This window comes from Myiozetetes cayanensis, unplaced genomic scaffold (assembly GCF_022539395.1).
Source record: "Myiozetetes cayanensis isolate MyiCay16 unplaced genomic scaffold, myiCay2020 scf7, whole genome shotgun sequence".
NCBI lineage: Eukaryota > Metazoa > Chordata > Aves > Passeriformes > Tyrannidae > Myiozetetes > Myiozetetes cayanensis.
In genome coordinates this window covers 9,579,095-9,594,129 of record NW_026087964.1, presented here as the reverse complement: position 1 = coordinate 9,594,129, position 15,035 = coordinate 9,579,095, and the positions used below count along the sequence as shown (strand labels likewise).

Sequence of the window (15,035 nt, the reverse complement as noted above, 5' to 3'; positions counted from 1 at the left end):
CCATTCTTATACCCTGCCACTTGCCTGCATATCCAGGTGATGTGAATTAGACTAACGGCTGTTCACAGTAAACCTTAATAAAACTCCAGGTTTTTAACAGTGTCTTGACAGAACCTTAGGAGAAATAGTTTTCTCCAAATTCATCCAGGAGTGAAATAGGGGTCAGTCAATTTGCACAAACTCTGGCCTTTCTTTGGAACAGCAAGTACTTATGCCCAAAGAGTGCCTAGAAAACTCTCAGTATGTACTTCAGGTTCTTGACTCTTGCTGGTTTCTTTAGCAAATACTTCCAATAGACAAGTTCTCCAAAATACAAACAAAAATGAGCAGATACCATGCTCTGAGAGCAAACTATGGAAAGATCAAAATTTTCTTCTGATTTCAGGATGTTCTGCCTTTTATCACATCCTACTGATCTGAAGAGGGTTGGGGGGAGAAGATGTGGTTTGAAAACAGAGTTTGACCAGATTTACCACTGCTTCAGCTGACATAGTGAAGAGCTAAAGTGAGCTTACTGCAGTTTAGTGCATAATGAAAGAATAAAATAGAATAGGAATAGGTGTGGGGACCCTACTGGTTTCTAAGGAGGGGACTATCATCTTTCCTTTAAAAGTAGTCATAACTATAAAGATAAAAGATACCATTTTCATATCTTGTTTGTTAAGTCCAGAATAGTATTCAAACACAAAAATGTCAGTATAAACACTCTGCAATTTACAAATATTAGCATATCAACAAGGTATGCTGTGAAATCAAGAACTGAAAGGTCACCCTGTAAGTCTCATCAGAAGCATTTTAATACAAAAGCTGTAATCATAGAATTACTGGCTTTAAACCACTGAATTCCCTAAGGGAAGTTTTATAATGCAAAGGAGTGTAATCATATTTGATTTTCTTTATTGCTAACTCTGCATGGAGATCTGAAAAAATGACTATTAATCTAAGCCAGAAAACATAGCCCTTAAATGAAAACGTAAAACAATATCTTAAAATGATGTTCATGCTGATTGCAGGTTCTCATTTACAGGGGGAAGAAAAAAGCTCTATTAGACTGTCCTTTTTCCCTACCATGTTTCTACATAGGCTGTGCAGCAGTTACATGCTAAAAATAAAACATGTTTTTAAGTTTAGAACTTTGTTTATCTCAAGCAAAACCTAATTTGCCTTTTAGGAGAACAGATAACCATGAGAAGTTGGGTTGGGTTTGGTTTTGGCATCACAAGACTTAGAAACTCTGACTGCTTGTAGCTTAGAAATATCTGTCCCAGAAGAGTAGAAGTTTAATTGTACTGAGAATTCTCAGGCTTCAGAGAGTGTTACTGGTATACATGATGTTATGATATAGAATGTCAGACTTATTTCTGATTTACAAAAGCAATTGGAAAAACATATGAGTAATTGTTCCTGAAGAGTTGTTGCTAAATTTGGAGCAGATGCAATGGAATTCAGATTGTTCTGCGTGGTATTAAAAAAAAAAAAAAGAAAAGAAAAAGAAAAATGATACTGAAGTTATGCATCTGTTCAGAGTTTAGCATGCATTAAGGGTTGCAAAGAACAAAGGAGAACCCAGGACCATGTGAATAAGCAGCCTATGTATTCAAGGCTTGATATTATTCATGTCAAAGGTACTGGAAAACTGCCATTGATTTCCCTGAGTCTTTGCCGGGCCTTGAGCACACATCTAGGCTTAATGCCCTCTGTTCCATTGGACACAATTATGTAAACAACATTTGATTTAGGTATAGAAATGCTGATGCTCCCAGGAAGCTAGTGAGTATTATATAAACAAATCTTCCTTCAGAACAAAGGCACTGTAGCAATTAGTACATTGTATTGCCTTCAGAACAGCAAAACCAACAATTCTTGTCAAACCATCATTGTTTTGGTGTGTTTCTATAGAAAATGACTGTGAAGGATATTGTCTGCCACTACTCAAGCAAAAGAATTATAGAGGATTACAATGTTATCAATTAATAAAGCACAAAACAACGACATCAATACTTTATTACTATATGTTAATTCTTCACATCTCACATTAACTAAGAGTGCTGTTTATCTTAACATCCTAGTTTTGCTGATGTTTAAACATAAGCCAGAATTTTTCACAAATCAAGGGCAAATTTATTGCAAAACTGTGATAATCCATATAGGAGTCAGAAAGACACATTGGTCTAGTAGGACTGACTAGTTAATGGAGACAACCAATTGTCCCATAAATTGCTAGAAATGTTTTGGTTCATGGTGTCATCTGAAATCAAGAAAATCACCTCAGAAAACTTGTTAGACTTTTGGTCTATATGAAGGAAGAAAGATCTAAACAAGAAATAGAATAACTCTCGGAGACAGTTTTAAGTAATTTTTAATGGATTTGTATATTCTGCATGCAAAGGAATTCCAAGCTGCTCCTATACATTCCATGTCCATATCCTATGGATTTATTTCTTGTGTGTAAAATGATCAGCCTGGGAATGTACTGGCAAACTAGTTCTTCTTCCCATTACTTGGAAGGGTACTTTAAAACATTCATATGAGTTAAAGCAATTAGATTGACGTGATATAAGCCCTTAACTTAGACAGATGATAACTCTTATCAGATGAAATGTGTTAACCTGTAAGTGCAGTCCTCCTTGCTCCTGCTAAAGAAAATGGATTAACATAAAGCACCATAATGGCTCGTTAACCCAAAAGAGAGCTGAAGGTCTGTGATTTCTATATACTAATGTTGTCTTCTCACTGAAGGAACATAACATTAGTAACATGATATAATTTCTGCTTTTGACTGGATGACTAAATCTTTGAATGGGTGAGTAATAAACAAAAGAATAACAAAGAGCAAGTAATGCTTTTCAGACTACATTTTAGAAGAACAGTCATGGGTAAAAGTTTTGAAAGCTTCCCTATTTTGCAAATGCTTTCATATGGAAATAGTAGTAAACCAAATGATTTAAGTAAGGTGTATCAGCAGGTGATACAATCTGTCCCTCTCTACTTATGGAAAATTATCAAAATGTCTGAATTTATCAGTTCTCTGGGTTTGTAGCTGCTGCAAGCTCTCAGCCAAACAGCACAGGATCTTACCTACTTCCTTCAAGTCTAATCACCTTTCCCAGAGAGGTTATAGCAGGATTACATTGGGTTCAAAGACATTCTACTTCATGTAGAATTTGTTCTTTGGCTTTTCTAAACAGCTATACTGAAAGAAGGGGGGTAAATATTACAGGAGAATATGAGAATCTTTCTGCCTGTATATATGGAAACACATGTACCCTGACTCCAAGATTCCATTCCTTCTCTCTCTTCTTCCCTTGTAACAGTGAAGAAACCAAAAACGCAACTTCCTTTTGATTTTTGTTCTGTTTTGGTTTTTTTTTTTGGTTTTTTTGCCTGCAGGTTTGCCCTTCAGGAAGTGCACAGACTTTGACCTAGATATAATACTAATATAGATATATTACCTTTTTTTTTTTTTTTTTTTTTACCTCTTTTCCTTTGGAGGAAGTTTCAAACGTAATTGTTTCTACTTCACCCCAAAAGTTGCTGACGGTAGCATTTTCGGAAGAGAGTGAGGCAGCTATCTCTGTCTACAAATACCAAAAGCAACTGCAGAAAGCCCTCATTGCTCCTGTATGGCAGGTGATTCGTGTTATAACTTAGCGGTGCTGGCGGTTTTCCCTGATGCACTTTTACAGGGGAGTCATTTCAAAATACACACACATATATATATATATGTCTCTGTGTGTGTATATACAAACACACACACATCTACCCGTACCAACTGCACGCCCAGACGATCCCAAACCTCTTTCCGCCGGGCCCACCCAGGGCCACCCCCGTCCCGCCCGCAGGTGGCGCTGCGGGGCCGGGCTGCCCTCCCGGCGCTTCCCGGTGGGAAGGAAACGAGAGGGAATGTCTCTCTTTTCCTTCTCCCCCCTCCCCTTTGTAAACTCAGTGAAGTTCGGTCAACTGACCGCGCTGCCTGGGATGAACCCCCCTCCCAGCTGGGAGGCAAACCAAACATTATCTGGACCCAGGGCAGCCCTCGCCCCTCCCCGCCTCTCCCCATCCTCGATCCCGCTCCCCACCAGGCATCGCCGCCGGGGCAGCGCAGGGCGGGGGTCCCGGACCCGCTGTCGGGACCGGAGCGAGGGCTCCGCGCTCCCTAGGGGAGGTCTAGGAGGAGGAAAAGCGGAGGAGGGAGGATCCGCGAGGATCCAGGTAGATCCAGCTTTTACCACTTACCAAAAGCCACCAGCAGCAGGACCTCCGCCTCCTCCCTCCCCCCCCTCCATCCCTCCCTCCTCCCCTAACTCCCTCCCTCCGCTGCCCCTCCGCGATGAGACACGGGCCAAGTCGGAGCGCACCAGCCAGCAGCGGGCTCTGCCAGGGGCACACGGATCGCTTCCATGTCGCAGGGTGACTGGTAGCCCTGCGGAGGCTCCCCCGGCCGGGCCGGGGCTGGGAGCCGGGAGGCAGCTGCCCCGTTGCCGGGGTGCCCCGGCGCGTCCCGCGGGATGCTGGCGGCGGGGGATGCGGAGCCGGCCGCGGAATAACATGGGGGGCGGCCACTCCCACAGGGCGCCCGTCTTCGACGAGAACGAGGACGGTGAGTGCGGAGCTGTCCTCGGTACCGAAGCCGGGCTGCGCCGGGAGCGGCGGCACCGCTGCCCGCGCCGGGTCCCGACCCCGCTCCCTCCGGCGTCCGCGTAGGTCCACCGGCGGGGCTGCCTGCCGCGGGCGCTGCCCGGGGAAGCAGGGGGAAAGCCTGCCTTTGTCCAGCCATCCACACCGAGGGCGTGGGTGCTTTTAGGCGCAGCTCAAGTCTAGCACATTGCCAGCCTTGGGTTTGAGCACATGGCAGGTAACTTCATACCTGCATTTATGAATGGGCATCATTTTTGAGATGGATGCTCACGGTTTTGTTTTCATTTTAATCCACTCTTTGCCCACCTGCCTCTTTTAGATGGTGATATCTCTCAGTCTGTACTTCTTCCATCACCTTTCTGTCTGAAACTTTTTTTTAGCTTGTTCTATTACTCTGAGTTTCTACACCCCACCTAGACAATACATCATAAGAAGGTGTATCTTGTAAAGTTTTTGGGAGGCAGTGGAAAAGTTTGCCTAAAATGTGGTGTTTCTTCACTATTTATGCATTTCCGTGTAATTTTCAAATGAAGACTATATTTAACTGGAATTATATGAATGCATCTCAATTAAAATAATTTTGGCTCTTGAAGAGAGTGAACACAGCACTTTTAGGAAGAAGGTATTTGTATATTATCACAGAAATGTTTTTAATATTACTTATGGGATAGCTGTTGCTGCCTGTCTAGACAATCGGTACTTAACTGTGAGTGTATTGTTTCCCCAGAAGTTAACAATATATTTTATTAGGAAGTGATTGTGCCTTAATAGACTATCACATTGTTCTGGCTTTTTGGGCTTCATAAAAAGTCAGAAACATGTATGTTCTGCCTTATATGTCCAGGACACATGGAGATATTTGTGTTGTTTTGCTAGCAGGGGGGAAATATCTAAATGCATGTAAAGTGCTTTACTTGCATTTAAGGCAAGACTTCCATTCCCTATTCCTTAACAAAGCTTCACAAGGTGTGGTTTACAACACCCCATTGTTTGTGCGGGGAATGGGACAGATTATTTGCCATTTGTGTATTGTGGTGTCATAGACATAATTTTCTTGTACTGATATAAAATTTCAGTCATTTGCCATAGGTCATGCTCTGTAAACAAACAAGAGAGAAAGAATCCCTCACACCTCCCCCCAGGTAAAATCTTGATCATGCACAATTAGTCTTGTAATCCTTGAGGTAACACACTGAGAAATACCCAAGAGTGAAAGCATATTGTTAATCTTGTCTAGTTGCCCTAAGGGAGAAAGATATCCATGCTTCTGCCTTTGTAAGACTTTTAATTGGGCTCTCTTGAGTTAGCAGTTTCAATGAATTATTACTATCTTTATTTTTCTTTTTTTCTTTTTTTTTTTTCCATGAGACAAAAGCGTGATCTGCTTTTGAACAAAATGAATGAAGTTCAATAGTAAATTATTGCAGACATGTCTTCATACCACTTAGTTTTCCATCAGGAAAACATTTCTGTAATGCAGCCATTATTAACAGCTAATAAAGAAATCACATGAGGTATTTATGGATTTCTATTTGGTCATTATTTATTCTTTGCATGGTTTTGTTTTATTCTGAGGTGTTTTTCCCCATTATGCATAGTCCTAACATAATCTTTTATTCCTCTTAAGATATTACGCTTAGTCCAACCATCTAGTTCAGAAGAGTCCATTGCTTTTGAAACAATAACTAATTTCCTATACTACTTAGAAAACACTGTTCAGGATGGCATTTTCCCAGGTACCTAAATAATACAGGAGAACATCTCCTCTTTGAAAATGTATCTTACAGGGTTTAATACAAAATGAAGCTGTTTTTTATGTTGACACTAGTAGCTATAAGAGTCACTGTTTTCTACAATATTGGACTCAATATGGAATAAAAAAAATGTTAATGTATAGCAAGAGAAAGTGGATAAGTGGACTTGTTTCTTGAGATGATATAATTTTGCTCAAGAATGACAATGCTTATTGATTCAGAGAGAACTGAAATAGGTGAATTGTGTATGAATATGTAGGAATAGTAGAAACTAAGCTACTTAGTGTGTTGTGTATAATGTCACAGCTGCCTCTTAAAATTATAAAAATGAGCGGAAAAAATATTGTCATTTTATATTCATGCATGTTAAAGATGGATGTAGAATAAAGCATAAACATTTGGAAGAAAAGGTTTAAACCATTTATTGTCACTCTGTAATCACAGGAAAAAAGTTATTTATTCAGTGAACCACTTAACAAATAAATATATGGAAATAGTGTGTGAAGAGCACTCATGTACTGCCTAACAAGCCTACAGAGTTTCTATTCTAGAGTTACAACTCATGCTTTTTAGTGAGAAGAGGTGCTGATCCACTGAGTCGATCTAAAAACTGTAAGTTGCCTGTAGACTCCCTACCATATGTAGAATAATAAAAAAATGATCCAGCTAGAAGCCTGAACTACATGCTGTTAGTCCCCAGCTATTAGAAACAGTATAACACATCATTATCATAAGCTGGTCTTTTTAAAAGCTGTAGTACATACCAGTTTTACTAGCTACATTAGTTCTCTATGTTCTGTTTTTGATCTCCCAGAACTTCACTCATTGAATGGTTAGAAACATCTGTTTTCCTGACTAAATGTTTCTTAACCTATTTATAATATTTCTGTTTAATTCAAATTTTTTGTTACTTTAAACTGCTCTCCCTCTCCAGGATTACTCCAGTGCTCTGATAGGCAGCAAAAATGTCCCCTCTCTCTCTTTGATTTGTAGGGAAACCTTTTCTAGTTTTGTCTTATTTCTGCTGCTTTATTGTTTTCTGTACTCCTCATCTGTGTGCATTTGAACCTGCCTTGGTTGCACACAGATAACCCAAATTATATGGAGAATTGCAGGGGAGTTTTCACCAGGACCTTGTGTTGGAAAAAACGCTTCCTGTTCTCTACTAGGAACAACTCTTCTGGTACAGTCTTTAATAATACGCTCTTTTCAAGGATGTATCATGTGGATAGTTCTGTCACCATGTGATCAGTTAACCCACCAGTGCCTTGTTCAGTAATTTGCATAGCTGAGCTCCAACCTACATCAGAAATTTTTGGTGTTCCTATGTACATGACCTTTTGCATGACTGAATTTTGGTCCATTTCTATTATTCATAGTCTCAAAGATGATCACCCACTTTTTATCTTGTGATGCTCTGATTCTTCATTACTTTACTGAGTGTTTTGAATTATCACCATTCTGATCAGCTCCATGACAGTGATCAAGACCACTGATTATTTTGTGTAAGTATTCAGCTGGATCATTTCCAGACTTAATCTCCTTTGCTGTTAACCCCTGTCAGCTTCATAATTCCTATCTCTAAGTAACATTTTTTCCTATATTACTGTCATGGTTTAACCCCAAACAGCAAGCCAGTCCCACAGAGCCGCTCATTCACTCCCTTGTAGTGGGATGGAGGAGAGAACTGGAATGATAAAAGGGACAAAATCATGGGTGGAGTTAAAGACAGCTCAAGAGGGAAAACAAAAGCCGTGCACACAAGCAGAGCAAAACAAGCTTTCCATGGGCAGGCAGGCCATCCCCAGGAATGCAGGGCTCCATCACATGTAACACTGACTTGGAAAGACAAATGGTATCACACTGAATGTTTCCCCATTCCGTCTTCTTCCCCCAGGTTTCTATACTGAGCATGACACCATGTGGTATTGGATATCCCTGTGGTCAGTTGGGGTCAGCTGTCCTGGATGTGCCCCCCTCCCAATTTCTTGGGCACCCCCACCCTCCTCACTGCTGGGTTGGGGTGAGGAGCACAAAAGTCTTTGACACCATGTAAGTCCTATCAGCACTACTTCAGCACAAATCCCAAACACACCCTCAAACTAGCTGCTATGAAGAAAATTAACTCTATTCCAGACAAAACCAGCACAGATGCCCACCTTGCATTTTGCCAGTTAATCCTCAAATTGTTCAGCTTTGCTTATACTTTCTCATATATATCTTCACTGAAATTGAGAAAAATCAAATTTAAGCCAACTGTACCACATACAAAATAACTTTGTCATCAAGCAGAAATATGTGGTTATTTGTGTGCAAACAACTTCTGGTTAAACCATGTTGTATTTATCTCATTTTTTCTTCTTAGTCTAAGTTAAAGCACAACAAAAGCTAGGAAAGTCCAGGGAACAGAGTCCTTTGTTTACCTAGAGCTTATACTCTGGCTAAAGATATGGAAAAGTATGTTTCATTTCTTGATTTTTATTGCTGTACAGGTTGGATAGACAACTAGGTCTGGTGTAGCAGCATCGCTACCTCTTATCAAAGTTAGATACTTAAATGGTGTGGAACTATAATATTTTTTCAGACATTTAAAAAGTGTTTTTAAGCAAGATACTACACTAATTGTGTAGTCAATTCAGGTAAAAGGAAAACAGTTTTATTTTGGTTAGCAGTGCTGAAGCAAAGGAACTTGACTCCCTTCACCTTGAACATGACTCCCTTCACCTTGAACATTTCCTTTTCATAACAACTACCTTTTCCCAAATATATGTATCCAGTATTAACATCAGGAGAGCAAAGCAGTAATTTTTTCCTCATGTTCAACTCTTCAGAAATAGCAATATGTTCATAAGAGTGGCAATAGAAGAGTGAGGGGAATATTCACCAATGTTCATTGTAAATTCTCGGTAAATATCATAAGTAATGAATATATTAACAATAGCCTGGTGACAAAGAGTGTCTGTCATGCTGGATTTGCTTGATGGTGCTCAGTCAAAACTTTAATCGTATTTAAGAGGTGAAAGTGAAAGAGTCAAAAAGGGTCATTTAGAAAAGACCTGATGCAGGAGATCGTTTCTTCCAAATAGTAATCATACTTCCAAATAGTAATAACATAATTGTCTGCGTTGTGGTGGAAGATGCAAAGGAAAGGAAAGAAACAAAGCTTTAGAAGCTAGAAGTTCTGCCAAGTGATATGGCAGTTTTATTTGATTATTTGGGGCTTAAAAAGTCAGTTTTGCTACAGTTACTTTTAGAAATAAGTGTACTGAACTTTTAAAGAGTTTGTTTTTATTTGTTGTGGTACATGATTACATTTAAGTAAGTATGTATTTCCAAAGAGCTTTTCACTGAGCATCCTGAAGCTGTAGAGCTCAAACACTACTTTGTGGAGGTCAGTATGACATATTGTGCCTCAGTAATGTAGTCTTGTATGCAGGAAATGAGGCATAGCAACATGTCTTGACTTATTTCTGCATGGCCAGAACCTGTTTCACTGTAGTGCTTATGTATCTACTTAACTCCAAGGAAGTGCTGAAGTCCCACTTCTTTGCTTGAGTCATAAGGTTTTATTCTTCTATAGTGTTGTAACTACAAAGCTCAATGGAAATCTTATGTACTAGAGAATACAGCATCCATCCTCTGGAGTTAAACTTCCAATTTGAAGTTGTAATTTAAAATTGATTTCTACATCTCCTGTTTCGAAAAACCTTCAGCTTAAATGAAGGGTTTAAAATTGTTGTCAAGTTTCAGAAAGCATCATTATTAAATGGCCAGCTGCTGAAAAGACCATCTTATGCTAAAAGCCTAAAAGCCAGACGCAGAGGCTAAGAAAAATGCCTGCAATTAGTATGGATTCAGGTAGCTAAATTCAGAGCATAACGGCTGAGTTTATATAAAGTGCAATGAAAGCTGAAGTATTGTAAAGTCACATAGGGAAAAAGGACACATAAGAGTTTCACTTGGAACCAATTTAAAGCAATGGTTTAATGTCAAAATGAGTCAGATTCAAACCAGAGTATGCAGTGTCCAGTTATTGTCAGTGATATGATAGTACTCATCATCCTCCTACCACAAAGCTATAAAGGGTAACATCTGAGGCGGTTGTGTAGCTGCTGCACAGAACTCAAGTCACAGGGCTAATAACATACTCTTTCAAAAACTAATTGTTTCATAAAATGCAGGCCTACAGAACAGTTAAATAAAGGGTTTAGAATCTAAATACCTTCTGTTAGAGAAAGTAGCAAACCTTGGGTGGGGATCAATATTTCTGCTGGATTTTTAGTTTATTTGTGGAGGTTCTATGGTGTGCTGCATTTTAATTTTTTCTTTGCAAAGATGAATATTCTGGTTCCCTTTAGAACTGGATTGGATAGGAATACCACAGTGTGACTTAAAAACTCCTCAAAGGCAGTTCTATTGAAAACCACAGCTGCTGAAGGCATTATTTTATGCTGGATATCAATGTTTTAGATAAATTAGATCCAGACTGTTGGAAATTTTTTTATTTTTTGTTTTACGACCATGTTGAATTTTATACAATTTTATTTTATATTTATTGAACTTTAGACAGGAAGTCATCATTATGTGTAGTGCAATACTCCAAAATCCCTACTGCTATTGTCTGTACAAACATAGAACAAAATAGTGATCAGTGTCGAGCGTACACTTACAGCATGATATGAGACAGTAGGAGAATACAGACAGAAGGGAGAGCACAGAAGAATATAATATGCTAATTTCAGGCAGTCACAGAGGTATCAGCTTCCAAACTGGTATCAACAGTTTACATGGCCTGTGCTGAAGCAGGCTCAGAAGGAATATGCCAGCTTTGCAACCACCATCATCCATTATCTTCCTGACTCAGGCTTTGGTACAATGCACACAAATAATGTGGACCTCTTCAGACACTAAATGGTAATTGTTGGTGAAATTTAATATTAGATTACAGTTTTTCATTTTCTACAGGGATCTCTAAAGAAGGTGAATCTGGAACTTCCATCTTAGCTTCTTGCTTCGTCAAATGAGCTGCATCTCTGTTCTGTCATTTGACTGTCCTAAAAATGCTGTGTGATATTGGGTTAACCTCACATTGTCAGGATTAGAACAAAGATCCTTTCAAGGCACAGCTAAAATATTTGCCAATTTTAATTTGCCATCATCCAGATTCAACAAAATCTCTGTCAGCAATGGTTTAGAGATGGACATGATGAATTTTCAAGATCCTTCCTAATAATACTTTCTACGATTCCAAGATTTAGTTTTCTGCTTTGGTGGAAACATCCTTGTCAGGACCTACATCTTAAACAAAGGTATCATGTAAGTCTTTGTTGTGTCTTTTGTAGGCTTCCAAAGTTTACACAAATGCCTGGCATGACACCTACCTCTAAGAGTGTTAAGGAATTTCTTGTTGGCTTATCTAGGAAGTGTAAGTGCTCAGGAGAGGTAACATTTTACCCATGTTGCAATACGTGTTATGCAATGGGCCTGGATATCAAGACCAGCTTTTTGCACAACTAAGTATAAATAATTCCAAACTACCCAATCAGCAAGCAAGATAGGCTTAGAGACTCCTATTCAAGATCAGGGAAAATTCTGATTATGAAATTAACTGTAAGAAAAAAAGATTATTGTCTCAGTCTCAACACCAATGCTTTTGCAATCCCTTCTTCACAAATTCAGACAGTCTCCCACACCTGCCCACAGATGTTTCTTGCAGTGAAAAGGTTCTGCTCCTTCAGCTGTGCTGCTGTTGTTTTCTGTGCCAAAGAGCAGGCTTTCAGAGAGCTGGGTTCTGAAGGACTGGAAAAGTTGAATGGTGGAAGAGGCAGCAAACTGAGAAGTAAATATTTGGTTCTTCAGGACAAATGATTTTCAAATGTGCAGAGATATTAAACTGACTACTCCTCAATATTGGCTTCACTTCCAGTAGAGTTTAAAAGATCTGACACTTTCCCATAGAACAAGAGGGAAAAAATCTATATCTCCTCCCACCTGGCTCCAGTGTGACAGCTACAGGGTCATTGACAGCATTTGTCATGAAAGTGAAAGAATTCCTTGATATGGATGTGTGAATGTAGCTCCCAGGTGAGAATGCAGTTTTTTGTGAACCTTGGGTACCATACTGTCCAATGACTGAAGGAAGTTCAGTCTGGAATCAAATGCTGTACCTGACTGAATCAGAAAATGACCAAGAAGCTATTTGGAAAAACAACATCTTGCTCAGAGATTTTGAAAGAAAGTTGGTTCTATCTTACCAGAACTGTCTTTGTACAGTCCCTTCTGAATGTGGGCATAAAACCAAAGAAGGCAGGGTTTTGTTGGAAAAGCACAAGACTCTCTTTTTTCTAGTTTTCTCATTAAAAAACAAGTTTGGGAAAGCAGAAGGCAAAACCTTCCTGAAGCAAAACCTGGTGGGCAGTGACACTCGTGACTAAGCACTGAAAAGCAGAACAGAAGAAAGATTGTCAAATTAATCTTGGAGGTTTCACAAGATTTTGACTTAGCTAGAATGAGCTAATGCTGAGATAATGGAAAAGGTGTGGAAGAGAAAAGGTTGCTACTGAGATCAATCAATACAAAGCAAAAATTTCTAAGACAATATTCAATTAAAAAGGACAATTTTTAGTTCAGTCTGGTAGAGGAGCTCCACAGTGCCCTATCATGGTAAAACATGTTAGGGGAAAGAATCAAAAGTGGGGGACACACACCAAACTTGGCAGGAAAGGCATGGACTTTTTGGAGGGGGAAGAGCAGCAGTAGTAAGCAGTGTGCACATCAGGAGGCCTGATCTCTCGAGCACAGTTCTACTTAATTTCATGGACTAGTTTAATTGATTACCTTGAATGACATTACTTACTGCTGAATGTAAGCGTATGTTGAACTGTTGCCTAATTAGCTGTTGTAAGCACTGTGTCTGTGTGTATATGGAGGATTCCCTGCAACAGGAAAAAGTAGAGGATTATTATCATACAACAATCAAAACCTGCAAAGATTGATAAAAGCCGTTTTCTTAACTAAATTATCCTCTGAATTTCCTTGGACTCAATCACAATTTGGCATGAATAGTAAATACAAGTTCTTTGCAGAGAAAGAACAGGCAAATGTCTTGGGTGTTTTTTTCCTATGGTTAAAGAAGAACAAAACTGGTTTACTGTCTAGTGTTCAGTCTCTAATCCATTATGTGTTTTGAAGAATAATGCTTACTTTTATTTGCCTGCACTTGATCCCAGGAAACTACTTCCTGTACCAGAAATGCATGTTCACATCACACTGTGTCTGCAGATGAGCATTGGTGGGGCCAAGAGGATGTTGGACTTTAATACATCCTTCAGGACCCAGAACTGATTCTCTTAATATAGTATTTCATGGAGCATCCTTTGATTTAATTTTAAACTCTTAGAAATTAACAGTATGCTGTTTAAATGATACATCACATGCATACAGTACTTTTTTATAGTTAGGCCAATATGTACTATCTATACAACAGTACAGTACTCCACCTTTATAAAACCCACATTTCTGGAGAAAAGAGGAAAGAATGAAGGCATCTGTGCACTGGAGAGTACTACCAGCCTTTCCCTTTGAGATTCCTCACTTACCAAAATCTAACAAATATAATGAAAATGCAGCATGTGACCCGTATCCAGGTTGTCCTCAGAAAAATCTTAATGTTGTACATTGGTCTATTCCCTTAGCCAGTCAACATTCACTTCAAATGTCCATCACCAAGGGATTGTAAGAGTAGAGGTGTTCTTTTGTATCACAGAAATGAGGAATTTCTTCCTTTGTTCCCAAACAAGTTATTTTCCACTCTAATAATAAGAAGACTTGTTTACATGCAGTTATCTTTCACCTGCTTAGTTTGACCTCATCTTTAGCTTCCTTAATTTCCACATTGACTCTTATAAACGTGTTTATTTTAATAAGTAAATGAAAGAGTCTGAAGGGACAAGTTAGGATTTGCAAGACAATTAGACAGTTCTAGTTTTTATCACTGGAAATTTGAACTCTACAAAAAAATGTTCATAAAAGTCTGATGCCTCTTCTGAAATCACCACCTCCTTTCTAAAGGCTGTCTGTCAGCTCTCTGTGTTTTCCAATCTGGCATTCTTCATCTGTCAGGAAACCTAGCAGTATGCAACCAAAGACAGTTTACTGGAGATTTGGCCCTTACAGATATGGTTTAGTGGTGGACTTTGCAGTATTAGGTTTATAGTTGGACTCAAAAGATTTTAAAGCTCTTTTCCAACCTAAATAATACTATGGTTCTGTGATTTCAGTTTATTTCACTGGTAGTCAGTCTGTCATGGTTCTTCTTCCAGTTTTGCATATGATTAATTTCTGTTGCAACTAATGGAAGATTTGATATACCTTTAATCAGCTTTTCTCCTACACCCCTTTTCTATGATCATGGTCACAGGTCTTGACACAAAAGTGTCAAATTCAATAATACTTTTATACTTAGAAATGTTGTACTGTATTTTCTGATACAATGCACTGTAGACACCTAAGTTAGTTTCATTCATTCCAAAATTATGACAAAGGTATTTTCCTTTTAAATTGAAGGAACCTTGCAACTGAAGGAATCACTAGAGTTGGTGGCAGGCTATTATACAGGCTTTTGAGGTTCTAATGATAACTAAA

The 15,035-nt window shown here is 39.0% G+C and overlaps 1 protein-coding gene across 2 annotated transcripts in view; it reads left to right on the top strand.

Annotated features, from left to right (window-relative positions):
- Positions 1–4,334: 4,334 nt before the first annotated feature.
- Positions 4,335–15,035, top strand: part of STK32B (serine/threonine kinase 32B) — a 173,548-nt gene continuing 162,847 nt past the window's right edge. The window contains exon 1 of one of the 2 annotated variants that reach the window (XM_050338591.1): positions 4,335–4,600. In XM_050338591.1, the coding sequence (XP_050194548.1) occupies positions 4,525–4,600 (76 nt within the window). In that variant the 5' untranslated portion in view covers positions 4,335–4,524. The remainder of the gene's footprint in view (positions 4,601–15,035) is intronic. The other variant, XM_050338592.1, reaches the window with a different exon arrangement.